We start from the raw sequence: 27,181 nt of genomic DNA, 5'->3' as shown, positions 1-27,181 counted from the left end.
CAAGGTGTACATTAACATAAAACTCTGTAGAATCGCCTCTGGGACCTGAATTCCCTCTCTGATTTCATTATTCCAAAGTGTTTCTTTTTCCTCCACTGTTAAGTCATCTCCTGGTGTGGTGGGAGCATATAATAAGTGTAATTTATTTATATTTATCTAATCTCCTTTTAACTCACTAGTTATTTCATCATTCTGTTTCCTAGCTGCTGTTCAGAAAGTTGTGAAGGCTAATTAGAAACTAATAATTGAAATACATGGATTTACTGGGTAATCTAAAGAGAAGTAGTGAAGAAATTGAGGAAGAGAAAGAGCAATTCAAATTCTACACTGAAATGCTGTACTGTAATCAAAAATTGCTTTGATACCCTTTGCTTTAAGCATAACAGAAATAACTCACTTGATGCACTCGACTTGCAAGCACAGTAAATTTTTCCCTCTTTTGTTCTTGCTGGAAATAGATAACACCTGGCAAAATAAGTTATTGCTAATACATCTTAAATCTAAAGAATGCATTGGGTTATAATTTTGGTAGCCAGTCACTAATAGGCAAAGGAGAAGCTGATGTAATTGAGGCATTAAAGATGACTTTGAACTACCTTTTGCTCTGTGTTGATTCTGATGTAATTTTGAGCAATTCACGGAGTTAGTTACAGGAAGCCTCTGTTTTCCTACGAGTATAGAATCTGCATAGTGTTATGTGCTGTTCTTCCCAAGGTGTTTAAAGTAATCTAAAAAAACAGTTACACTTCGATTTTGCACCTCCCAAAATTTATTCCAGTTGAATCTGTGTGATTCATAGATTTTAAAGCTCTTTTTAGTGCATTTTGACTGTCTGGTGAAGCAGCTGAATATCTATCTTAATCAACTCCTATAAATAGCTCTTCATGTTTCATCAGTTTTTATTGTTCTGTCCATCACTTAAATATATTTTCCTTAGAAGGAATGTTAAAAGTTTCTTTTACATTGCTAAGGATAATGTATATAAGAGGTCAAAGACTAAAGATTGCTCAATTGTGTTTCCTCTTTTCTTTTTGAATATTTTACTTAAAATACCAAAGAATCTCTTTACATAATCTTTAACCAGTTGTAAAAATAACCTGTATCATTATGAGATAGTTAAAATATTTTGTGAAAGTTCCAAAGTCACATTTTCTGCAATTATGCTTCTGGCTGCCACCGCATTCTGTCAGGGCTGATTTACTGGATAATAATAATTTCATACAAAACTTTGTCAATTTATCAGTCATGACAGCATTTTTCTGTGTGACATGCACAGTTTCCAAACAGAAAAGAGGGAAGTCATTTGCATTTCTCTGGTGTCCTGGTGGCCCTTTTTTTATTGCCTTCTTGAATGAGTGGCCAAGAGCAGTGATAAAAGCACAGGCCCAAGTGCCCAGCATGTTCCAGCACTGAGCTGCACCAGCACCCTGTGTCTTCTCTGCCCTGGCCAAAGGAAGCCCCAAAAGGAGCTTCTGCCTTTGTGGTCATCTCCTGTGCCATCCTTCACGCTCAGTTTTTGGGTGTGTTAAGCTTGGGCTAAGCCCTTGGCATCTGTCGAGTCAACTTAGCTCTAAGAAGTTTTTGGGTTTTTTCCCGCCTTCTGGGCTATATTACCATAGGAAAGTGCTGGCAATTAGATGTGTATTAGATAAAGCAATTAGATGTGAAAGTTGCCATACCAAGGAATAAGGGTCCTCCTTTACTAACTTAGAAACTCAATTATTTAGCAAAAGCAATAAATAGCATCTGTTTATTTTACTCCTTTATTACTACAGTAGTAAGGGAGAAATTTAAATTTATAAGGCAGTTGTTTAGTTGTTTTTTTAACATTTCATTTTAAAAATAGTCAATTTGACTATTGTAAATAATGTCATAATGTCACATGGGTCTCTAATTTCTTCCTAACTCCTTTCTCTATTCAAAGGAAGGAGAAGTCCTGTGAAGTCTTTATAGAAGGCAGACAAATCTTGGGGTATTCCAAGTGCCAAGAGGATGGGGAGTTTTTCCAAAGTATTATGACATTTTTCTTCCCATGATTTTAATTAAAATGTCAATACATAAGGATTTTGGAAAATCTTCTAAGTTGATCTTGTGTGGTTTTGGATGCCTGGAAATCTTCACAGAATAATTGAGGTTGAAGAAGACCTCTGAGATCACTGAGTCCAACCTTTGATCAACACCGTGTCAACTAGACCCTGACTAAGTGCTATGTCCAGCTGCTTCTTGAACACTTCCAGGGATGGTGACTCCCTCACCTTCCTGGGCAGCCAATTTCAGTGTTTAACAAGCCCCTCCAATCCTGTTTTCGTCTAATGCCCAGCTTTCTAACTTTGGTGCTTGCCTTCCTGCTAGGCCCACATATTAGCTAGTGTTTTGCCAGTTCCTAGTTTAGTATGGAAGGCTTTCAGTGCAAGAGAAAGCATTTTCAGAAAACCAGTAATTAAAGTTCTAAGTTAAAAATAGCTTTCCAGTCTTAAATTTCAGTTAGCTGCAGCTTGTGGAATAGTGCAGACATTTTTCTAATATCATTTTGGGGTTTTTTAGTTCAGCTATGACAGATCTTATACAGCCATTAATAAATTCCTCTTATCTTTGTAGAAAATGTGCCAGATATTTTTGGGGGGAGGGGATCAGAAAAGTACTTTGCCACATGCCTGTGAACCTCTGAAATCATTATAAATCTGTTCTTAAAAGCAGCTCTGAAACTCTGCCCCTACAGCCCTTTACCGTTGGTGTAAAAATTTACCTAAAGAATGGGAAAATCAAGCTCATTATTTGCATCAACATTAGAAGTAAGATGTGGTGCTGGACAATTTGAAACTAGTTTCTATGAAATATTCATTAATCTGTGTAAAACCTTCAACAGACAGTGTTTCCTGTATATATTTATAATGAAACTCAAAACTAAGCAGTGCTGTTTGAACATTTCATCTAGTTTAGATATATGCACAGAATTTAAATCACTTTTGGTTCATGGGGTTGGGGCAGTGGCAGTCAAACAGCAAAGGGAAAAGCCCTTTTCCCTCTACCTAGAATAGCTGTCTCATTACTGGCCAAAAACTGAATTTGAAATGAAAAATCCTAAAAACTAAGTTAAAAGCTGGATTTCTGTAAGGAATTGTTATGTACTGATGCTGCAGCACAGAAATAAGTTTCAGCCTTCATAAAATCCTGCTTCCAGTCTGTGAAATAATTTTGCCAATTCCTACATCTCAGCTACCAAGATGCGACTATTAACAATGTTGTTCATATTAATTGAGGTTCCTAAAAATTCTGTGAGTCTTTTAATAGTCTGAGAAACACCAAAATCCTTTTTGATGAGGAGATGAAAAACATTAAAAAAAAAAATTAAAGGAATACATTATTCCCTTCTCCTGGAAAATGAAGAAATCTAAACATACCTCAGTTTTTGTATTTGCTTTTTATTTCACATTTCATCTTGAAAATGCATTGAAGACTGCTGCATAGGAACTGTGTAGGAAACAACACAATACACATGTTATTCACTCATTTAAATGTGTTGAAAATGTTCGCTGTTGGCTTTGGAGTTTAGTCAAATAGCTCTTCTGGATATAAAACTCGAGAGAATGTGAAGTATATTTTTATTCTTACACAAAAGAACTAATGTATCTCCCCTCCTACACACTCAAATAAAGTGTGTGTCTTTCTGTGGTGATCCCTGGGAAGAAACGAGATAAAATACGCTTTGTACCATGTTTCTTCCTTTAAAACTGTACATAGTGATGTTTGCTTATAGTATTTTTCATTATGTTTTAATTCAGATTTATTGCTAAAAATACTGTTTTGTTATGTTTTAACATTGATTCAGTCCTTGTAATGGAACATGGTGGAAATATGATGGAAAAGCTATTTCCGCTCAATGCTTATATTTGCACACAGCTTGAATAATTGCACTATAGCTTATCACATTTCTTTCTCCAATTCTCCCCTACAGCTGACATAAATGTGGACATATCAAAACCTTTGAAAGCAAATCTCAGTTTTGCCAGACTTGACCAAATAAACCAGTTCTTGAAGAAAATAATAACCACAAATGAAGATGTGCCCAGGAAGGAGGCTGCTTCATCAGCTGGCATTATTCCAGATGAGGACATCACTTTGATATCCAGACACCCCAGTACAAAGGACTTTCTACCTGCAGCCCATACCAGCACTGTGCAAAAGGCTTCAATGCAAGAAAACTTATGGCAAGCCCTTTCCTGCTTCCAGAAAGTTTCCATTCACACTGTTCAAATGGTTGTTTTGATGGAAACCATCCCACACCCCAGCAAACCTTGTTTGTTAGTCTCTTTCTCAAACCTCAGTGGAAGCCTGAACATCAAAAGTGGACATAAAACTTCAGGTAAGAGGTTTTTTTTTAAAGTTGGAAGAGCTACTGGTTTGTATAAGTGGTGATCTAGTGACCGTTTCAAAGTGTGGGGCATTGCAGGGAACTGTTCCAGCCAACATCATAAATCCACAACAGAAAATAGCAAATCCCTGATAGACTCTATTACCCAAGTTTTCCTTTCTGTGAGGGAGCACCCAAGAATGATTAATTCTGTAGTTAATATCCCCTAGCTTGTAATTACTAATTTATTGATGGAATTCTGGCTGAAATAGTGGTTATGAGAACCACCCCTCTGGTATTCCAATAATTTAGCACATAATTCAAAGGTCAAAATTCTGACAGTTTTCACTCTTTAACTAGATTTTCTTGTTAGGACCTTTGTTTCTGTCTCAAAAAAAAAAAAAGTAAAAATAATTGTTCAGAGCCCTGACAGGTGCAACTATGTAAATATTGGGTCATGCTGTTATTCTTCTCCAAATTTATGAAGTTTTCAATTTTTACATGTTTCCTCTGCACACCTGAGAGTCACACAGGGAAAATAAGCACTCTGGCCTCATTACTGAAGCACTGCAAAGAAACTTTATGCCTCGAGTACAATTAACCAGATACCAGAGACTCATTTAAAATAGAGATATTTTGAGTGTCATTGTAAATTGTTTTATTAGCATTTCAATAAAATTAATAAGATGGTATATTTCCATGGTGTGGAGATGAGCCAGATGTAGGTAGTTGGAAGAGTAGTTTGAGAGGCAGAATGGTCTCTAGCTGGGAGGAACAAGTTGTTGGCCAGCTGAGGTGGTGATTTATTTCTTTTTCATCAGAAATACTTTTCCTCAGGCCAGCAAGTTCCAGTTCTTCTTTATTGTTTTAAAAGTTAAAAATGAAAAATTTAAGGTTCATAGGACATGAAAACCCATGAAAGTGCTGGGGCCAGAAACTTTTGATTTATCCACTAATAAAGAGCAGTGCAGGCAGGAACAGTGCCTGTGTTCCCACGCTTTTCCACTCGGATCACAACTCCAGCATAGAAGGCACTGCAACTGAGAAAAGCCTTTATAATGTGCTTTAAATAGTTTTAGTTTTGTTTCTGTATCATAATCCTCTTCCCTTCCATGGGTTCCCCTCTATCATTTGTACATTATCTGTCCCATGGTACATTATGGTGTCCACATCATGCTTCGATACATCAAAGCCGGGCTGCTCCCTCACTGTTCTGTAAAGCAATTTGGCAAACTCACACTGTATTTCACATACCCCGGAGGTTTGCATCCTCCCAGAAGGAGGATGTACCTTGCCCTGCATGTTAAGTCTCAGAAACATTTTCAGCTGTGAAGTTCTGTTTCTTAATTCCTTTGGCAATCTGAGGAAATCAATCTTTATTTTACGCGGTATAAGCCATACATGAATCTTCAGTATGGTCATAGTCTGGCAGGCGTTGTGAAGTGGAGCAATACTGATGTCAAATCTAATGAAAATGGACATTAGTTATTCTATATAAAGAACTTTCATAGCCATAAAATTAGTAGACATCAACAGACGCTTTTCACATTTTTTTTCCAGTTAAAAATGCTTTATCTCTGCTTTGTAGAAAGAAAAGTACATCTGCATGAGGTTTTGCATACTGTTGTGATGGTGCAATAAATTAAGTTCTAATTAGAACAAAAGACACACTTCCACAGAACTGATGGAAATTGTCAAAAAATCTCGTAAGAAATTGCTTGGATTTTTTTTTTTACAGTTGTGAATATGAATTTAAAGTGCTGATAGAAAAGGTTGAAATTACGACTTCGGGAGAGAAGATAAAATACTCAGTGTGAGGGAAATGGTATTATAATCTAATGTTAAAAATCCTTCAGAAGAATACCACAGTTACTAACTAGATTTGTTTTATTATTACAAAGAAATTATGCAAGCTAACACAATTTTTAAAAGTTTTTAGCTGTGTCTTGAAAGGAAGGAGCATTTAAATATCTCAGTTCTTCACTACTGTTCTTTTTATAAAAGGTTTTATAGATACACCTTTTGAGCTGACCAGGGTTAATGTCGGGTTTTTTTAATAAAATGAAACTAATACGTGAATGCTTCCCCATGTCTTTGATTTTACAGTCGAATAACTATTGTGACCATCTGCAGCAACTGCATTTTAGGAATTATTTGCTGAATCAAGCTAAGCACAATGACAAAAGTAGTCATCTCAGATGTACTGTTAAAACAGAGGAAGAAAAAGGAGCATTGCTTGCCTTTTGTACAGTATGGCCATCTGCTGTACAGATGTTATTATATAGAATGACTTCAGATACAATAATTGTAGAAAATTTTCATTAAAACCTCAACAATTTGCACTTGTTTACTTGAATCTGCATAACTCCCCAGTGAGACAACACAATACGCTTGGGGTTTCTTTGGTTCTCACTAGCTTACTCTTTGATCCTTTTTGATGTGCTGACTTTAATAAACATAGTTAAAAACACTATTCAAAAACATCATGGAAAAAACTACAAAGGAACAATTATAGCAGTAGAAACCACTCTAATCCCTTACTTACGCAAGCTATTTTTAGTGAAATATGGTTTTTTACACGTTTTATGTGGCAGTGTTTTATAAACAGTGGAAATGACCCCTTTTCCAGATGAGTTTCAATGCAGGAGGTGAAGTTGTTTTGTAAGGAATCCTATTTGCTAGGAATTATTGAGCAAAAAAAAAATCTCACAAGATTATATATTGTCGGCATTTTCCCTCCCTTATAGGGGGAAAATAAAAGTGCATGACCTTGTGTATTGCTTTCATTTCTTTTCAGCTGAAATTAAGAAGAAAGCTTGCTATCCAACTTATTTTTCTTTTAATATCAGTTTTCCCTCTAGACTTTACTGGTTTATTCATGGAAGCTAAAGGCATTCTAGTTTCATTTTTCTTCCTAAATTCTTACGAAACTAATAAGTTTTAGCTTCTGAAAAGAATTGGGACTAATTAGTTGAATGATTTCACTTCTAACACAATTAATTATAAGTGTTGAACACACACATTACAATTGGATAAAATTAAAACACCTCTATTTCTATATATACTGCTGTGCTGTTGTACAACCCCAAACCCTTAGTGTGTCAAGGGACTTCATCTTTTGGGCATTTTTCAGGTTTTAGTACAACAGTTACTTATAACAACCATGGTTACTATTTCTGTTAGAATACTTATGTTCCTGTCTGTACTCATGTGTAAATACTCACTATTTTGGTTTTAGTAAAATAATACTGTTGTAGACTGTATTGCAGTATACTGGGACAAAAAGAAAAAATAATAAAACAGAACAAAATCCCTTAAAAAATAATTTTACTTTAAAAGAGGTTACCATTATAGTTTTCCTGATGCCCTTAAGGGTAGGACTTTGTCATACTGATGTTCAATAAAACAATTATCTCTAGTCATTTTATATTTTGTGGCTTGGAGTTACAAGTTAAAACTTGTATCCATTTTTTTGTAAACTAAACACATAGCTTGGCAGTGTATTTGTAATGTTGAAGAAAACCCTAACTCCAAGAACTGCTGTTAGACCTGATACAGTGATTTTTGTCTTCTGAAGTACCTGGCATCTTCCACAAATGCTTGGAGCTCCAGTCCCATGTACCCAGTCAGATTTGAGATCTCTTGGTGCCGTGCTTGAGGTGTGTGACTCACTCCTTAACTGTCCCATTAGAATTGAACTAAGTCTTAACAAGAAATACTGGAAAATAGAATGCTATTCTAAACATACGGCTTTCAGTTAGTTCAGCTTTGTAGTTGAAATTAGCACTACCTACCTGCCAAAAGAGCAGATAAATTAAGAGAAGTTGAGGACCGCTCTTTCCCCAAAGTGAAAGACAACAAGAAGCCTGTAGCCTCTCAGTGGAGCCTTATTTTACTCTGGCTGGACACAGCAGGGAAGTCGTGCTGTTCAGTGTCTGAACTGAGAGAGTTACGGACATAAAATATTCCAAAGATCATACACAGAATTCCCCAGCCCTTTGTCCCATATGTAGAAATGATTACTTTAGCATATAAATAAGGGGGAAAAAATAAACACTAGTTGAGCCTATGATAATTGCAAGTATTTTACTAAACCTGAAAATAATTACATACTTGAGATACTTTACAGTACTTTTAGAAATTAAATGCAGATATGAATTGGTATAGCACGAAGACCAAACTTCAATTTGGAGTTAACTAACTCCCTCGAGAAAACTTTGCTAAGGCGTTGTCATAGCCTTTGGATGCTGCAGATATGCAAGTTAGCCCATGGGGAAATAAAACTTTAAATTAGATATGACTACCTAAAATAATATGCAGCAGTAACAAGCCATTTACAACACCCAGAAGGCGTTTGTTACTTTTAGAAAGAAATATAAACTCTTTCCAACACTTGAACAATAGGAAATTAATTCTCTGTCAGTAAAAGCCAGAGGACAAACTAAATATTTAAATGGCCACTGAGGACTGAGGTGGAAGTGCAGCTTGTAGACAGCTATACAAATCACTAACAAACCTTAATGAATATTGGGTGTGGGCATCAGGGTCCTGTCAGATTTGACACCGTGTCCCAAGTAGCTTAAACCCAACACTCAAGGAAAGGTGGAGACCTCATCAGGTCTCTAACATCTGGGATTTTATTTGTCATTTTGGCATATCCTGCAAGCGCAAAAGAAAGAGTAAAAGGGGATTATCCTGACAATGAAATGAGTTACTGAATCTTGTGATAATGAAAAGCAGAAGAATTCTAATTCCTTTCTATAGTCCCTGAGGTGGAGGTGCGTTTATAGTTCTGCAGGAGTATAATGTAGGAGGGAAGAACAGATGGCCTGAAATCCATGAAACAAGACACCATCTAATCCCAGGACTGAGTACCAGTATTAATCCTGGTCAGATTCCCTACTGATACTTTGTAATAGGGTTCAGAATTGCTACTGATGAACTAGCACGTTAACTTCAGAGAGTAAACAAAAGAATTAAAAGTTCCTTGAAGGTTGTTTGTTCAACTTTCTTTTGTTCAAGACAGCATGCACTAATTTTGTAGACCTGCATTTGCTATCTGAATAACTCGGCTTTAAAAGTATTTCAGATTAAATTTGATTCAGAACAAATATGGTTGGGTTTTTAATCTCTTCGGTTTTTATTGTGAAATTAATTACATATTTTTTGCGACTGGAATTTCTTTTGATAGTGGGATCCCAGTGTGTATGTGGTGATAGTAGGTGATACAGTATTTACATGGAAGTCAATTTAATAGACTGTTTAAATTCACGAGACAATAGATATAACAGTGAAAGCTGGATGTTTTCTTTATATATTTTATGCTTTCTGTGTTTTTCTTCCGATTCAGGCTTCATTTTTCAGTGTGAGGTATAAGACACAGAGGTAAGACATTATTTCCAATCATAGGGACCAGTTATTAAGCAGTTTAAATTGATGGTATACTGACATGTTTCTTCTTTTTCCATGTCAAGAATATTTTTATGGAATGGAATCACTAGCTTGCTGCCCAGACAAAAGGTGCAATTTCACAGGAAATTCAGGTTATTGTAGCCACACATTTCTACACTCTGCCTTTTGCTAGCTCAGTTACTTAGGTAGCTGATCAATGGGTTGTGTCAGGGCACTCTTTTGTCTGAAAACTAACCCAGTACTAAAGAAGAGTTTGCAACAAGATTGTCTCCTTCATCTGGCTCACTGGAGAGGTACACCTAATGACCATACTGGCACAAATGAGAATACAGAGAAGCATACAGACAAGGAAGGATTGAAGGGAGAAGACTGGAATAAGCCTGGACCTGGACTGTCCTTGATCCTCAGGAGCCACGTTCCAAGAGTGCCAGGAAACCTGTTTGGTTTGTGTGGCCTGGGTGTATCTGTCAAGCCTTGAACTTCCACAAGCATAATTGACTGGGTTAGAGAGGCCCAAATAGAGCTCAGCTGCTGCCAGGTGCTATCTTCAGGATAGTTTATTTATAAAGAAAAGCTACCCTCTAGTTCATGGATGATTTCGTTTACTAAAGCAGTTAAAATTCACTGAATCCAGTGTAGAGCCAGAGGAGCAGGACATCAAAGTAACTCTAAATCAACTTTGTGGTGATTATATTTGGATACATTTTGAGTGGCATCCATTATTTTGTAATGTTTCATTTGCTGGGCAACCATTTTGATTTTTCAGTGTCTGATTTTTCAGTTGTGCTAAATATCTACAACTTTCTAGACATTTTTAAATACCTGTTATCTCCTGATAATAAGCCAAAGTTTTCAACCAGACACCTAAAATTAAGATGTGAAAATGCATAGATCTTTTTCTTAATTGAAGAACATCCCCATGTCCATCTGTAGAGCTGGAGTAAGAATGTTTAGCTGCTTTTCTAAAACCTGGTGGTATCTAAAAATGTTCGTGATAAAAGAACCAAGTACTACTCATATCAATATAGTAATCACTTTTGAAAGCTCGACTCACAGATGCAATATGAACACTATTTTTGTTGGTTTATAATATGCAATTTTCTTCACCTAATTGGAATAACATAAGGTAATATGGAGCTTTACAAGTATATTCTAAATTATTGTACTCCCAAGACAGCCTTGACCAATAATTAAAATCCCTTTGGATCTAAACTTTAATATGCCCTCTGTGATTAGGCATCACAAAATCCAAAATTACCAAATCACCAAGTGAAGTGAGATTTTTCAGTTATTTAGTATGCAGTAGTGTAATGAACATGATGTACCTGCCCAGTTATTCTTTAAGGGAGATGAGCTCATTTCAAATAGATAACCATCTTTGACTTCTCTTCTGATTCATCACTGACCTGAACTCCATTTGAACCTTGTTAGACACAAAACAAGCAGGATTCCTGGCCTGAGCTATAAAATATAATTAAGCCCTTTTGAAATGATGTGTAAAAGAACATAGCTTTACCCCTACTATAACTACTACCACCACCACAACCAATAAAGTTAAATCAACCACTGCCTGTAATGGATTAAAATAATAAATGTTCCTGGATTTTAGTGTTTGAAGTACTTGAAGAAAACAGGCTCCCAGCAGCCAGTACTGCTGAATGCATGGGGACATTTATTAGTGATGAATTCAAGGGTTTGGCCTGGTTAAGATCATTACTTTCTGTTTACCGTGTGTTACACATCTCATGTTTTTACGGAGCCCATATGTGTCCCAATGTAATGCTGAAAAACTCTTTCACTAAAGAATAGCTAATTGGTAACATGTAAGTATTGTTCTCATGGGGAGAATGAACCATCATAAGATTCAGCTCGATACTAATGAGAAATCCAGTGTGGTCAGTGGATTGTTAACTAAATCTCTCCTGGAAGGTAGTTCTTAAAATTGTTCTCTACTATGCTTCACCATTTGTTTGCTACTGCTGTTTCCAGACTTGAGTAAATTGGCTGCCTTTTAAATTAACTGCAGTATTTCCCCTGTAATTATTTTCACAGCTTTGTTACCCTTTCTTCTCAGAAGATGGTTTGTCAAGCATATTTGTCAACAGAGCGTTGTAACTGTAGTATAACTACTCAGTATGTGATGTATCTACAGTTTTCTTAAGAGGAAAGAATTGTGTAGATAGTTGTACCAATATATTAGATATAACAGCATATTTACATTTTAATAGCTGTCTTAATGTCAATGACAATCTGAAAGTAGCTACTGAAGTTACAAACACGAAGAGTGAATGTTCAGAACCAAATACCACAGACTGTCACTTTAGTAGCAGGTAGTAAGGAAAACCACTTGCTAATTGGTCTTTAGCGGCAAGATTGTATCTCTGCCACTCGGGCAGGGAGGACCCATGGGGTAGCCTGGAGTTCTTCCTTCAGAGGGCACCAGGATCCCTTGGGTGGGAATACACTCCACAGGCTGCTGCTGGCAGTGAGACCACATCACTCACATGCCTCTGAACCGGCGTGGCTGGCTCTGTGCTCTGGGACGCGCTCTTGCTGCTGAGCTGCCCCAAACTCAGAAAAGCAATTTTCTTCATAGTGCTATTGTTTGTAGCAAAGCTACTGGCTTTTCAAAAGAGAGCCAAGTGCCAGTTCAGTGCCATTTGCTACCTTTGTTAAAATACATGTGTTTTCATTTTCTTAATTCTCTTGTCCCCTGTTGAAGTTTGCCAATTAAAATCATGCTCTGTGTTGCATTAGGTGACAGTGCAATGAACCAAACAGCATTTGCAGCCAAGGAAGAGCAAATGCGCAGGGAATAATAGAAGGAAAAAAGCTCCTTCTATATTTCTACTCATTTCATTTGGAGTTGATTCAAATGTCAACACTGAAATGTTTTTGAAAACAGAAAGTCCATGGTTTATATCAAAACATTGTCTTTCCCTTTGTTAACCAAGAAGAACAAACAGAGCTTTTTTTTTAATACCTGTATTGCTTAAACCCTAAGTGATTGTTATTGCAGGGCAGGGATTGCTTTTATATATTTGCTGCATCTATTAAAATGGGCCAGCTCTTTCTTTTTCTATTCACACAAAAGGATTTATACACACACAGCAGTTTCACAAGGATGAAGCCTCCTATTATTGACAAATGCTAATGCAACTCTACTATAATTATATATAAATCTTAATCTAACTATGTGTAAAACTGTATTAGGGTACTCAGATTCTGTGAGATGTCTTTCTAAATCTTAGCATAAATCAAGTATGTACTGACTAAAAAAGATGTTAGAATATCAAAGTAAATGTCTTTATGTAAAATTTTTTCACTGTTCTGTTGTAATGATTTCCACCTTTAATTTTGGAGCAAAGTAATTTTTGGAATGTGACAAGCTAGCTATTTTTAAACCCTCCTACATTGTTTCCAACCATATAAAATACCTGAATATTCCTTTTGAGCATATGTCATCGTAAAGGTAATGCTTGCAATAGCACACAGAAGCCTGGTCTAAGTTCTCTTTTGCTCCATTAGTGTAGATGTGTTTTGTAGTGCTATTGTGTTTCTGGCTGGAGTCTGACAGGGGAGGGCTGGCAGCATTTTTTAAATGCTGTCCAAAGCAAGTGCTTCATATTTATTAGTCTCTTGGAGGAGTATTTTAAAAGTCATGAAACTATTTGTTCCTAAAAGTAAATTATTGCACGTACTGAAAAGTGCATTGGTGTTCATGAGCCATAATCCAAACAGCACAAGTTAACTTCTACATGTCATAGCAATCATTTATGAAGATATATTGCTTCTTTGTGCTGCCATCTCAAGTTCACTTCAAATGGAGACTTTGATTTAATCTATTGAAACTGAAGGCAGGCTTCCACAATAGGGGTTTATGAGAGATGCATTGAAGGACTGACTGAAAATATTGTGTGGGATGGCAAAAACAAGGGAAAATTATTTTGTATCTTTACTTTTCTGAGGTGATTGCTTTAGTCATGGGAAAGCACTTCACAGACCGAACATGTACTTTTGGGATTTCCATAGAAATAGTACCTTACTGGAACTTCTCTTAGACGCAGAGATCTCTTTACTTACTACTGCTTTTTAAGGTTTATGCATACTTGTTCTTCATTTGTTTTCTTTAAGCTTCCTCAAAACATCACTACATGCAAGTTTGTCTAAATGGTCTCTGCATTGCAGTTTTTCTAACAGTGAAAAGTGTTTTTTTTTATACTGAATCAGCTCATCCCTGAAAGGACAAGTAGGTACAACTGCTAGAAGGATCAAGGGTGTGATTTTTGTCTATACAAGAGCACTCTGGGTCACAGCAAGAAAAATAAAAATCTCTTCCTGAGTTCCTGAACTTTTCCTCGTATTTGTAGGACACAATCCATGGATGTGTCTTGCAATATTTCATGTATTGAAAACTAACCAACATTTCCTTATTCTTAATTGTTTCTTCATTTCTCATTGTTTGCTTAGCATTTGAGAAAGGCACTGCTGATTTTGAACCAGCAGTATTATGTGCTGAATGCTCAGTTCTGCTTCTAAGCTGTGGGATATTGTGTTTTCTTTGTACTTTGTGGAGCTGAGATGACAACACAAAGAGACTGCAAAGCATAATCCTTCCAAGTGTAATCCCAGTGAAAGAAAACATAAATAAAACCACTTGTATTCTGGCATTCCTTTTCCTCTTCTGTTGTTTCTGCAACTTGGCCCATATTCTAATAAAACTATAGGAAGAAATTTCTCTATATTGAAGGATTGTGCAATAGTTACCAAGAATTTATTCTCTTTAAAATCAAAATTCCATATAGAATATTAAAAGAAAAAAAAAAAGAATTTTCAAGTATTATAGTGCCTCTTAAAATAACTAACTATAGCAGGATGTCAGTGTGTGTTGATAATCAACTTTTGTTGATTATCACTGAAATTCAGTGTCAAAAACTTCCTTGAACAGATCTGTCCCATAGGCCTGTAACCCATGAGAGCAGATGCAGGATTTCAGGAACCAGCCTAAATAAAAACCCCCAAAGCTGGAACTCCATTTGCAGTCGGTGACAACAGTCCTGTTGTTTGGCATGGGACAATGGTTGGTTTGAGCCCTTGATCATTGTTACTAAACTCCAGCTGCTCAAGGGAGAGATGGTTTAAGTTTGTGGTTCCTACTCAGGTTGGACACAATTCAATGCCAATGTTACTGTGGGCATTGTTGGACCACCTCCCTAGTGTTTGCTGCTTTTAAAATGCAATGCATTTCCTTCCATTGAAAAAATAGTGCTCAGTATTATGAAACTGTAAGCCCCAGGATGCAGACAGACTTCTTCCTTGGATGCTAGGAGAGATTCATAGGAGAAGTTTTATTGCATGGATTCAAAACAGGGAGTTGTGTTTTGGGGGGATTTTTCTACCAGCAAAGTTATAAAATGAAACTGTTCCTTGAAACACCTGTGTATAAGCCTTAGGTGTCTTTTTAATCTTTTGCCTTTTGTAATGTCTAGTTTCATTAGAAAAATAAGCTGTGTGCATTATAAAGTAGGGCGGCATCCAGCATTCAGGGTGTTGAGTCCAAGTATTAGCACCAAAGGAGATAAAAGTTAAGCCAACCTCAGATGTAGTACTTTCCATGTAAGTATACCAAAGAAATAGAGATATTAGGCATGGTTTATTTTATTAAGCAGTGATTTGCAGTAAGTTAAATTCTCAAGAGCTGGGATATTTCTAGATGATGTTTCTATCCTCAAAATGTTTGTCTTTAATGAGAGTATGTAATTTCTGTCATAAATGTAATCTGCCATTACCATTTTTAGGTTCTATGAAACTATGTAAAGTTCAAAAGGTTATTATATGAAAACTTTAAACTCTCTTTCTCAGGAAATGTGCCTTATGTAGCTTGAGATAAGCATTTGTTTTGAATTATTTGAATTCAAACAGTACCCTTCTTCAGCTAAGTACTCCCAAGTCTAGCAAGGTGCTGTGTTATAGTAATTAATCTGGACAAAAGCAGAAAGAACTGTTCAAAATCTCTATTTCCTATCAGTTTGAAATATGATCAAGTGAAGCAGCTGTAATTATTCTTAATAGACTTTTTTGAAAAAAAAAATCATAGTTTAATGAAAAATGTCTCTTCTCATAAACCTTAAAATACTCAGAAGGCAAAAAGTCATGTTTTGGCAAATGATTCTTTGTAAGGAATGTGGATGAGACATACCTGCTCTGTTACAGCAACATGGTGTAAAGTCTGGTTGATAGTGTGGGAAGAGCAAGCTAAGTGAAAAAAACAGGAATTTTTTTAAAAAGTTACAGATCTCCTTGCCCAGGTGTGTAGTTCTTCCTTGGAGACCAGAGTGATTTTCCACACAAGTATTTCCATGAAAGTCAGTGGGACTATTTGTGTGATAATGGCTTGAGATCCCCAGGCTCATGGTAAAGTGAATTCAGGAAATAAGCACAAAAATGTTTGGAGAATAACTGCCAGTGGGATTAAATTTCTCTTTCTCCTTTTAGGAATCCATGGATCATCTTTAGTCCTTGACATAAAAGATTTCATACTTAAAACAAGTCTCAAAGAAAGAGCGAAATCTCTGATTGGCCCTTTTTGCTGCTCTGTTAACGTGGAAGCCAAGTGGTGTAAGCACAGTGGTGATCCTGGCCCAGAGCAATCTGTTCCAAAAATCTACATTGATTTGAGAGGAGGACTGCTGCAGGTCTGTATAAGATGCTTATGGTTGTGCTGTTGAACTGGACTGGTTTTGGATGATTAAGTTTTCAAAAATAAATTTCATTAAAGCCTTCTCATCCTACAGCCGGTTGCTAGGTTGGGGAGTTTTGCATGTTTGATTTGGGTGTTTTTTGTCTTATCTTATAAAATAAGTATCTACTCTTTCATGTAAACTATTGATTGAAAAATTGTGTACTGTGTTTTGGATTTACTTTTTTTTCAATACTGCTTAAACCTTGTATTTTAGCTGTATGTGTGTGTTCCTTAAAACTACTGGATCAAATTACTAACACTTAATATCTAGGGTCATGTTCTGATGGGTGTGTGTTTGTCTGTCCATGATCTACGTGTCTGTAATGCCTAGAGGAAGCCCTAAGAAGTACATATCCTTTCTTTTTAAACTTACACAAATTTCTCAGGGGAGTAATTGCAAACTGTTGTTTGTAACAATTAATGCTCAGTTTTCCGTGCTATCCTCTCCTTTTTGGAAGTGCCCACAACTTGAAATCAGTCCAGGAAGCTTGGGAGTTCTTGAAATGAAAAATAGATTCTGTGGGGCATAAACAAGTGGGCTTTAAGATATGTCTTGTTTTAATTATTTTTATTATAGTATCTATACATACCAAATGTTTTAAAATAAATACATAAATCAAGTATATAAAACACAAAAAGGAAATTTTGACATTTAATTGTGTCAGTAAGTTTTTTCCCAGAACTGGCATTGGAAGGTCTTAGAACAACAGCACTGGAAATAGGGTTAATCAGATAATACAAATTTGGGAAAAAAATGTATCTTAATGAATAAATAAAGTCAGTTTGTTTCTTTGCTCCTTTTTTTAATTGTTTTTCACAGATACTTGGCTGACTACCTGTATGTGTTGGTAATAAAATGCTTATTTTTTTTCCAAAATTTTGGGGTTTGACAAGTACCAAAAAGGAATCTATAAATCTCAGAAAACCATTTATTATTAGAGTATAATTAGGGACAATTAGCTTCTGCAGAAGATCATTAAGTGTTTGGTCTGGCAGAATAGATTTGAAAATGCTGACAAAATAATTATCAGTTCTGTTTCAAATTAATTTATTTATGGCTAATGATTTTACCAGCTCTAAACATGACCTCACCTATCCCTGTCACTTTGTATTGCATCAGAACCTTGAGAGCTTATGTAAAATCATAAGCTGAATATTGTAGTAGGAGTTCCATGGCCTAGAGTTCCCTTCTGCTTACAAATGAATAGAAGTGTGAGATGGAGAAAAATGTTCGTCCCTCCTCTGTCAGTGGGGACTGGGGCCTCTGGGATTGGCTTAAGGTGACAGAGCTCCTCTGAGGTGGTGCTAGAGTAGGTGTGGGACCCCAAGACCCGAGGTTCTTCAGAAACCATGGTGGAGATGCACTAAATTCAGAGAATACCTGCCTAGGCTGGGAATCTTTAGCTCAGGGCTGGCTGTGGTGGCTGGCTGTGATTCAAGAGGGTCTCGGTTTATTCTGTGGGCTTACTTCTAGATGCAGGGCAAGAAAAAAATCTGCCTTCTTGCAACTACATTCCCTTTAGGCATCTTCTGATTTTTTTTCACATTTGAAAATTTATATTCCCCCATTGAAAAATTTGCACTACTCTTTATGTGCATACCTGACTTGTGTGCTTCACTCACACCCTTACCATAACTTTTAAGTTACAGTCTGGGCATTTTGGTTTCATCCCACACTGGTTCCATGTCTAATTTCTGTATTGCTAGTTGCTTCTTTGTCTTCTCTGGTGCTTCAAGGCCTGCTTCTGCACATGAAGTCTAAAGTAGTGGTTCCCATTAATATAATTCTGTCAAACAGGAGCTTGATTTGAAAAAAGCAGCAATGCTTGTCCAAGCTGGCAGAAAGGAATGCCTTCTTGCCTTTTATTTTGCTACAAAGTGTGCGAATCTTCTAATCTTCTAGACTTGGCATGCCCAATTTTATTAGATATTTTTCTGTATTTCTGTTTTAAACTTCAGAAAATTTCGAACTTTTAAACCTCACTTGGAGGACTTACAGAACACCCAATTCTTATGCTTAAATTTTGTGTTTAAGATGATCTTTCAAATGTCTTCTGTGCCACATTCTTAGCTGTGTCACTTAGTTTAAAATGTATTCCAGAATTCCAGTTCTGGAGCAACCTCTTTGAGGAGTTTAAACTTTGTATCTTTAAGGGTTTTTTGTCCTGTCTTAAACTGAGAAACTTGTGACCAGTGCTAGCATTGTCTACAGTTCTTGAATATAACATTTAAGATCTGTGGTCTTCCAGGCAACCTCGCTGCGAATTGTTAAATGGTAGGAACTAATGTTTTCCTTCAGATAATGAAAAGAACACATTTGAGAAATAGTTTTGTAAGGATATTTTGTTGCTTCTGTCCTTTGTTTTAAAATTAAGAATGCTTGCAAGCAATTAAGGTGTAAGTAGAGCAGACTCAAAGCCATATAAAATTCCTGTTGTTTTTGGAGAGGTATTTTTCCCTTCAAAAATGGCTGAATATTTGTATGTAATTTTTTCATCTTTTCTCTCTCTCTCTTTCTCTCTCCTTTTTTTCTTTTTAAAGGTTTTCTGGGGTCAAGAGCATTTGAACTGTTTAGTTCTTCTCCAGGAGCTTCTGTGGCAGTACCTGACTAAAAAGGGCGGTGTAGAGACGTTGATACCTGAACGTCCACACCCAACGTGTTTTTCTGCAGAAAGGAATCAAGCCTCAAAACCTGAGCATTCCTCAGATGATCTGAGAACAGGACTCTTCCAGTATATACAAGATGCAGGTAAGAAGGATATGATTTTGGCTCTCTTTTTTTCTTCCTTTTTTTTTCTAGGTTATAAAGTAAAAATAGTAGTAACCTATTAGACATTAGTTGCCTCTTACAATGAATAACTTTATATTTTTTGGAAAAGCAGTTGAAAAGACATCTGCTAGAATTAAAAAAAATACTTTAAAAGACTTTTTTGATTTCTTTCCATTAAGCTGTAATGTTTTAAAAGTCAGGGAAATTGCTTTTTTATTTTCTCTCCTTTTTATCCCGAGGGATTTCTTTTTAATCACTTTGGTTTCATAAACCAGCATGTTTCTTTCTAGAAATTGCATAACAGATTATAGCTTTCTTTCATTTGGCAGAAGCACAAAAGCTGCCCAATGCCTATGAAGTTGTGTTTTACAATGAAACTGAGGATAGTCCAGGAATGATGCTGTGGAGATACCCAGAACCCAGAGTGCTCACTCTTGTAAAAATTAACCCTGTTCCTTTTAATACCACTGAAGACCCAGATATTAGCACTGCTGACCTTGGAGATGTTCTTCAGGTGGGTAATGAGTTTTCTACTTTCAGTAACAAATGGAAATATTACTGCTGTAAAGTGAAAGTTTTCAAACTCAGATTTATTAAAAAGGAGCACAAAACAAATGTCAGGAGCTCTATAAAACCAATATGAGGTACATTGCACAGCTTGAGCATATCTTTAGTTTCAAAACTACTTGTATAAACATTTTACCCACTTACCTCTGCAGTTTTTATGTTGCATAATAAGCTATAGCCAAGTTTATCAGGTTTAGTTTGTGAGCATACAGTTTTTATTCTTTCTTTTTATGGTTTCATCCATCAGTCTTTGCATAAAGACTTCATTTGGTTTGAAACTGAAACATATGAGGAAAGACCTGGTCTGAAATTTCCAAGTTCTAGTGGAATCATTGAAGTAAAAGCTCCAATCTGGCTGTTCTCTCCTATTTCTGTGATGGCAGATGGCTGCACTGCTCCTAGTAAGATCCACAGGGTAGGGGGAAAGGGTCTGGTTTCTCTCATTTTACCTTCAGAGGGTTGAAGTGGATGGTGTGGTTTGACTGTGTGAGAGCATGGAACTTCTCTTTTAAGGAAGGCTGAGTGCTGCAGTCTCCATGCCCTAAAAGTAGACCATACCTCAAAATTACACTGATCCTTAATGTGCTGGAAGTTTTGCTTTCTAATGTATGCAATTGGGTCATTACATTTTCTCCTGTCTAGTGTAATTCTTTTTAAATTCACTTATTCCTTGCATACATATTTTGATTTTAGCTCAATTTTAATTCTCGTAATCTCTGTTTCCCTTTTGCATTACAAATTGGACCTGTCATTTTTTTTTTTATTTCAATTTTGTTGTTAATCAGAATAGTGTTGTGAGTCAAGGGAAATAAATATTTCCCAGTTCTTCTTATTTGTCCAAAACTCTTGAATTCTATTTCATTATTGCTGTGATGTTAAAAATTGCTTTTAAAATTGAATTATTCACCAATATGCTTTGAGTTATGAATAAGTAGGATAATCTTCCTCAGATAAATGGTATAATGTTATTACTGTGCACATACTGTTGGTGAGATCATGTAAGTGTCCTGCCAATTTCTTTGCCCTCAAGACAGCCAAATGTCAGCTCCTTTCAGTTACATGAAAATTAGAATTAAATGGAAAAAAATCAGCTCCACTTGGCATGAGGTTTGAATCAAAGATCAAAATTGTGTTATTGTAGGCTGTCTTGATGGCCTATTAGGTTGCTATGAAAGCCAGGATTTCACTTCCTTTCAGGCTGGTATTTTTGGAGCACAGCACACCAAGGTTTTGGTTTAATTACATTACACTCCCATTATAGGTTACAGACATCATGAAAACCATTATGTATGTGCTTGTGGAACGATATGACCCTGTCCAAGGGGAACACCAGCTCTTCTTCAAATGGGCATACACAGCTGGACTTTCAGTAGCACGCAGGTTCTGCTTTGTGCTTCCATACAATGGTGTAGAGAAGAGAAGATCCAGCTCACTATTGTTGCCTCAGAGAGTGAGAAGCACCCAACTACCAAGGGTCAGGTTCTGTCAGCCTCTTCTGACATTCATGTGATTCTTCAGATTTCTGCCACCAGAGAAAATATAAAGATATCAGCCAAATTAGAGGACATTTAGTAAAAAATTCTGCTTTGGACCCATGATGTGCAGAAATGCCTACAAGAAGATCCACGCTTTGGTTGAAGGCCATTCATGGCAGTAGTAATTGTTGCCTGGCTCAGGGTGGTGATTTATTACATTTTCCAGAAATGGCCATACACCTGATGAGCAGCCATTTTAAACATGGGCAGTGTGCATTTTTTTATTAATCTTAATAGAGTTATATGAGTGGAATAAGAAATGCAGAGAAAAATTTTAATTTCTTTAGGTAAATTGCATTTACTAAATACTCATATCAAACTTCAGATTGTAATTGAAGTTAATCATGAGGCCTTTTATGAGCTCCACTTTTTCCCTGTGTGGATACATGTTAATTAATATACTGGGGATTTAGTGCATATGGAAAATTAATTAAATACAAAGAGAAAAAAGATAAAACAGTATTTATTTTATTCCATTCTTGAAATGAAACATTAGAGAAACATCTGCAAGCCAAAGACTTTAGCTTTTTTGGAAAAAAGGCTCTAAATTAAAAAACAATAATGATACTAAGCTATATTAAAATATACTTTAAAAACTTTCCCAGGATTGTGGATGTGTTCAAATGCAAGGAGGACCCATAATGTCCCCAGCTGTGTTACCAGTCTCCCTTAATCATGTGCTTCACAAAGATACAGTCAAAGGTGCCCTTCTGTAGTTTGTATTGAATTTTTGCGGGTTTTTTTCCTTGAAGTTTTCCAGTTGCATGTTCTTTCTTTCTGAGTAAGTTGCTATGACATTTCATCTAGCTTTCTGTCTTTGTTAAACTTTTAGCATAACGTTTTAATCATGGGTAGGTTTTAGAACTCTGTGTTTTTATAGCTATTATTCAAATTCCTGGAACTTGCAAAAGCTTCACCATAAAGAGAATTTTTCTGAATATTGAAGGTGCGTGTTATCTGGTACAGCCAAAGGATAGAGAACAGCTTCAGATCATAAGAGTTGATATGAACTATACTGTTTCTGTTGAACCTTGCCTTGCTCCTATTTCTGAATTGCCCCAAGAGCTGTTTTCTTGTGCTTTACCTTGTGTTTTTGCAAAGGGAAGCAGTTTCAGTGGTCAAGTTTGTAATAGTTTGTTTTTGCAGTCCAAACATTGTTGCTTTTATTTGTGGGGGGAACAGGAAGAACTGATGTCTCTGCCATGGCATACCACATGGCATTACTTTAGCAGTTTGAAATAGAGCTTGGTTCTAATAGTTTGAAGGAAGTGAGAATTCTAGATCTGATTGTAAGAAATTGCAGCAGGATTATATTTCTTTGAGGAGGTGGAAAGTACCTGAATTTGTTGTTTTCCCTGTTTAACAGACATGGCAAACACTATGTAATCTTTAAGTCCTTTTTGTCTCTTTTTCACATGTTGTAAATGTCCTTTGGCTCTGTTTGATTTACCATTCTTTCAGATAACTAGTCTGTGAGGAAACACCTTTCAAAGGTGAATAATAGTATTGATGTGAGAATCATATGACCACCTCAGGACTAGATGGAAGTCCAAACTTGGAAAATTTTCACAAAATTTTTTCAAAAGCTAAAAAGCAAGATAAAGTAGCAATTCCATTATTTTTAAAATATTGATGATTGATATATAGATAAGTTAAAACAAAGGGATACTCTCTGAGACTTTTTCCGTTATAACAGATGAAACTTAAATAATTCAAGTAGACTGCTGGTAAGAGGAAGTTTTGTGGTTAAAGATGAGCAACTTCAAAAACCTATTTTATTCTGTGCTTAAAGAAAGACATGTATGTCTTCTGTTCATGAACCAGTGAGAAATACTACTGATCTTGCTCCAAACATTTAGTTACTGCTCCATTTAGGTCACAGATAATTTCTGTAACAAAAACTGTGCAGGTGTTTATAAATTTGTCTCAGTGAGTATTCACATGTGAAGACTTAAGGCATGCCACAGTTTCCCAGTTTAACATTAAACTATATTCTGTAGGGCAACCAGCTCATCATTACAGGGCAAAGGTCTTCTAATTGCTCTGTGATGGCCTTGTGGTGTGGTGCCACTTGAAGTTGGAATCTGTGGGCAGTGATGATTCTCATTCCTATGAAATCTGACCATGAAATGCGTTTCACCCAGAACTTGGAAGCATGGTAATAGCCTTCAAGCAGATTTTGGTTTAGAATGTATGTTGAAATGTCTCCTGCAGAGATATCAGAATTGTAGAAGATACATGAGCATCCTTAGGAACAAGAATGGGCTGGACAGTCTCAATTTCAGAGTAGGGGTTTCATTGTGTCTCTCTTCATCTTCTAAATGATGAGGGCATTGGCTTGTTATGGCTACTAGGACAGTTGAAAGAGAATTTGTGGCAATTTCCTCCATTTGAATTGTTCTGGTTGCCTTGGAAGTATGGCACTGGGATGAAAGGAGTAAGAATAATTTCTGATTTCAGACAATAGTTTATTATTATGCAGATAATTCCACTGTCCCAGAACATAAAGAATAATTGAAGAATTTATTCTACATCATAACAAAGATGTGTATTCCAAAGCTGTTGTGTGATACTAAATTCAACTGTGCTTTTGCAGTTCCTTGGATCTGTCAGATCCATATCTGAGAAAGGACAAGGCATCTTCATTTCTATGATATTTTTAAAATTCAAAAGGTGGAAAGCAGAAAATAAAAGGAGAGAAAAATCTGTTACTGATTCAGTAGTGACTTTCACATTGTGCAGATACAATATGAAGCTAGATACATTTAGATATTTAACCTCAAAGAAGGTTCTGTTGAATATTTGTGCTGCGGGGCTTAAAACTGTACTTGCACTGTGTGTCTAGTTTCCCCAAAGTCTTCCTGTGTCTTCCTGCAGTCTTGAGAATCTCAGACTTATGTTTATCTTTGCCTGTGATGTTGTTAGATGTTGTTATACTTTTCTGATGTAATCTGGCTTTTATTTTTATATCATTTATCTTTACCAAGAACAAGGTTGACAGGTTTAGGTTGGCAGGGGAGAGTAAAGATTGGGTGGGGCTCACCAAGGTAGGAAAACAGTTCATATGCCATCAGGGAAATACTCTGCTTTTCTGTACAGGCAGGTGAACAGGACACACAAAATATCTCCTGTACAGCTGGAGGCCTGTTTTTATCCAGTGAACCTTTTACAGAGATTCTTATTTATTGTCATTCCATTGTAGAGTTATCTTTCCATTGAGGGATGTTGCTTGGCACTGCCCCATATCTCAAATAAAGCTATGTATTGTCAACAAGAGCATTTACCCAATTGGCATGAATTTAAAAGCAGAAGAAAACCAGATTTATCTAATCAAAGTAATCATACGCTGTGTGGTGTTCCAAATTCTGAGTTATCTGATTTAGTTAAGATGCATCACTAACACAGACTTAAAATTCTTTCTCCTGGATTGTCATCCAGTGGGAGATGCAAGCTGTTAAACAAAAGAAAGATCAACTACAACATTTGCTCATTTCTCCATATGAAGTTAAAATAAAATATCTGCTGAACTATAACCCTGACAGGTTTTTGTATTTGGGGATGTTTCCCTTGTGTACCTGCCAGGACTCCTATTGCACGCACGTGTAGTCAGCATTATAACAGCTGATGAAACCAAGAATGCGTGCTGAGGTCTCCTTTTTTGGCCTTTCTTCTTTATCTAGTGTCCTAAGATACAGAGCACAGGTTAAAAAAGGGGTGATTAAATTAACCAGATCTCAAAGTCTACTGAAGAATATTTTAGGGCAGTGAGTATAGTTCTGAGGTTGCAAGGGCTTAACTGGGATTTCATAAGGAAAAACTACATAAATAAAACCACTGTGGTAAAATTCACACAGAGCATTTCCAAAGGTGGTGAAATCTTTTTTAGGAGAACATAAACTATTTCCAACTTCAAAGGGCAGGGATTCAAAAAATTGTCTGTTACATTGCCTTACATGCATGTGCTATTTAAATAAAGCATTTGCAAACTTGCTAGTCTGGAATCTGATTTTTTCAACACTGTCATCCAATAAATAGTCATATTCTAACACCTTGTGGCTGTTTAAACAGTGGCTTAAGGAAGCATGAGCTTAAGAATGACTGACATTGGACCTACTGTAAGTCATTATTCCAGGAAAGATTTGACATGACAGCCAACAGGAAAAGAATTATGATCAATGTCAAAGACATTAATTTTTCCTTTTAACAGAGAATACCTCATTTTTGGCTGACTCTGCTTCCCTTTTACTTTTCATTCCCTGTTGGGGCTAAAATATTCAGCTGGGCATTTGAGAGTCTGGGAAAAGTGCTTTCTGAGAAACCACAAATTTTTGATTTATTTCTTATATTCCCAAAGCAACAACTATTTTGGAAATCCAGATGATTTGTGTGTGACAGGTTAGTAATTTAAGCTCACGGTGTTACAAGATAATAAGCTGTAAAGTTCAACCATGCTTCTTGATAAACCTGTTGGCTTGCAAGTTACTGAACCTACTGCCACACAATTCAGTACTGTCTTCAAATAATGGCACTTTTTAGTGGATGAAGAAGTAATTTGTCTGGCTGTTGTGAATTGCTCAGAAGGCAAATTTGGTGTTTTGTCTGCTTTTTAAACCTTACATTTCTTGTTAATTCTACCTTTGGATGTTGTTCAAAATTACTGTATTAGTCATACTACTACTATATAAAGATTCTATACCATGTTTTTATTATTTCTCTACTTTGTGAAGAGTTGCAAGAAACCTGAAAAGAAGCAATTATTATTGAACATACCTGATCATAAACTAGAAGTGTAACAAATGCCATTTATTCTATTATAGGTGACCTCTTTCTCAGCAGTAGATGCAGTGTTTCTATTTGTGCATGAGTACAAAAATGGGTGCAGGTCATCACATAAACAGCTGGTCTGTGTAAGAGGCCTGTAGCTTTGTTGTAGCTTGAGCCACTTACCCTTCAGATGATCTGCAGGCGAGCAAATTTTCTGATTTGAGTTTTGCATGTTTTCCAAAGTTCAGACTCTGTCTATTAATTATAAGTATTGTCTTCATTTTCTTGCAAGGAAGGAAATAGGGACTAAAGAAGTTGGAGTCTTAAGCAGATGTTGAAACAGAGCCTGTTTTCTTAGGGAATTCCAGCTTTAAATATTATTTGTGAACTTCTATGCCTGAGAATAGGATTATCTCAGACTTTACTATTTTGTTACTGGTTTGTGTGTGTATAATCTTAATTATTTTGCTGTGTGATCTTAGTGTTCCCTGCATCAAGATGAGACTGTATCGCTTGTCCTAGAGTTTCCCTGTGCAGTCTGCAGGGAGTTAAGCGTAACTTGTTTGGAATGTTAATGGAAGTTGTGCATAATTTGCCTGTGCATCACAGTGAAATTTACCCTTAGGGGTTACTGAGCCAGTGAAAACTCTACCGGGTGCCAGAGGACTGACGAAACCATCAGATTATCTTAATGACAGATTTACACTCTGCCTGTGTTCTGTACTCTTCCGATTTTGTGACTCTGATTTATGAAACTCTGCAAACCCGAGTCCTTCCGGCTGTACAGTGACTTTGTGGTGCTTCTCATAGGAGTCAGGCTTTGCTGTGGTGAGAATGTGTGGTCAAAATAGCTCATATACTGAAAATTATAAGGTACATTTTTTTAATAGACTGCTAACCTCAATGGTCAGAGGTGACTAAGTTTCAACATCATAATGCTTGTATTATTAAGAAATACTGAAGCCTAGAAAATTAAAAACCTTAAATGAAATGTGGAAGATAGTTCCTGTATCAGAAAGAGACAATAAAGGGTGTTGAAA

The 27,181-nt window shown here is 36.3% G+C and overlaps 1 protein-coding gene across 4 annotated transcripts in view; it reads left to right on the top strand.

Annotated features, from left to right (window-relative positions):
• The window catches only part of VPS13B (vacuolar protein sorting 13 homolog B), a 430,338-nt gene that overhangs the window by 328,294 nt on the left and 74,863 nt on the right, over positions 1-27,181 (top strand). For all 4 annotated transcript variants that reach the window (XM_058033971.1, XM_058033980.1, XM_058033988.1 and 1 more), the window contains exons 36-39: positions 3,956-4,363; positions 16,259-16,458; positions 19,047-19,254; positions 19,605-19,789. In XM_058033971.1, coding sequence (XP_057889954.1) covers positions 3,956-4,363; positions 16,259-16,458; positions 19,047-19,254; positions 19,605-19,789 — 1,001 coding nt within the window. The remainder of the gene's footprint in view (positions 1-3,955; positions 4,364-16,258; positions 16,459-19,046; positions 19,255-19,604; positions 19,790-27,181) is intronic.

This window comes from Melospiza georgiana, chromosome 1 (genome assembly GCF_028018845.1).
Source record: "Melospiza georgiana isolate bMelGeo1 chromosome 1, bMelGeo1.pri, whole genome shotgun sequence".
Classification (NCBI taxonomy): Eukaryota; Metazoa; Chordata; class Aves; order Passeriformes; family Passerellidae; genus Melospiza; species Melospiza georgiana.
This window is presented reverse-complemented; position numbering and strand designations above follow the sequence as displayed.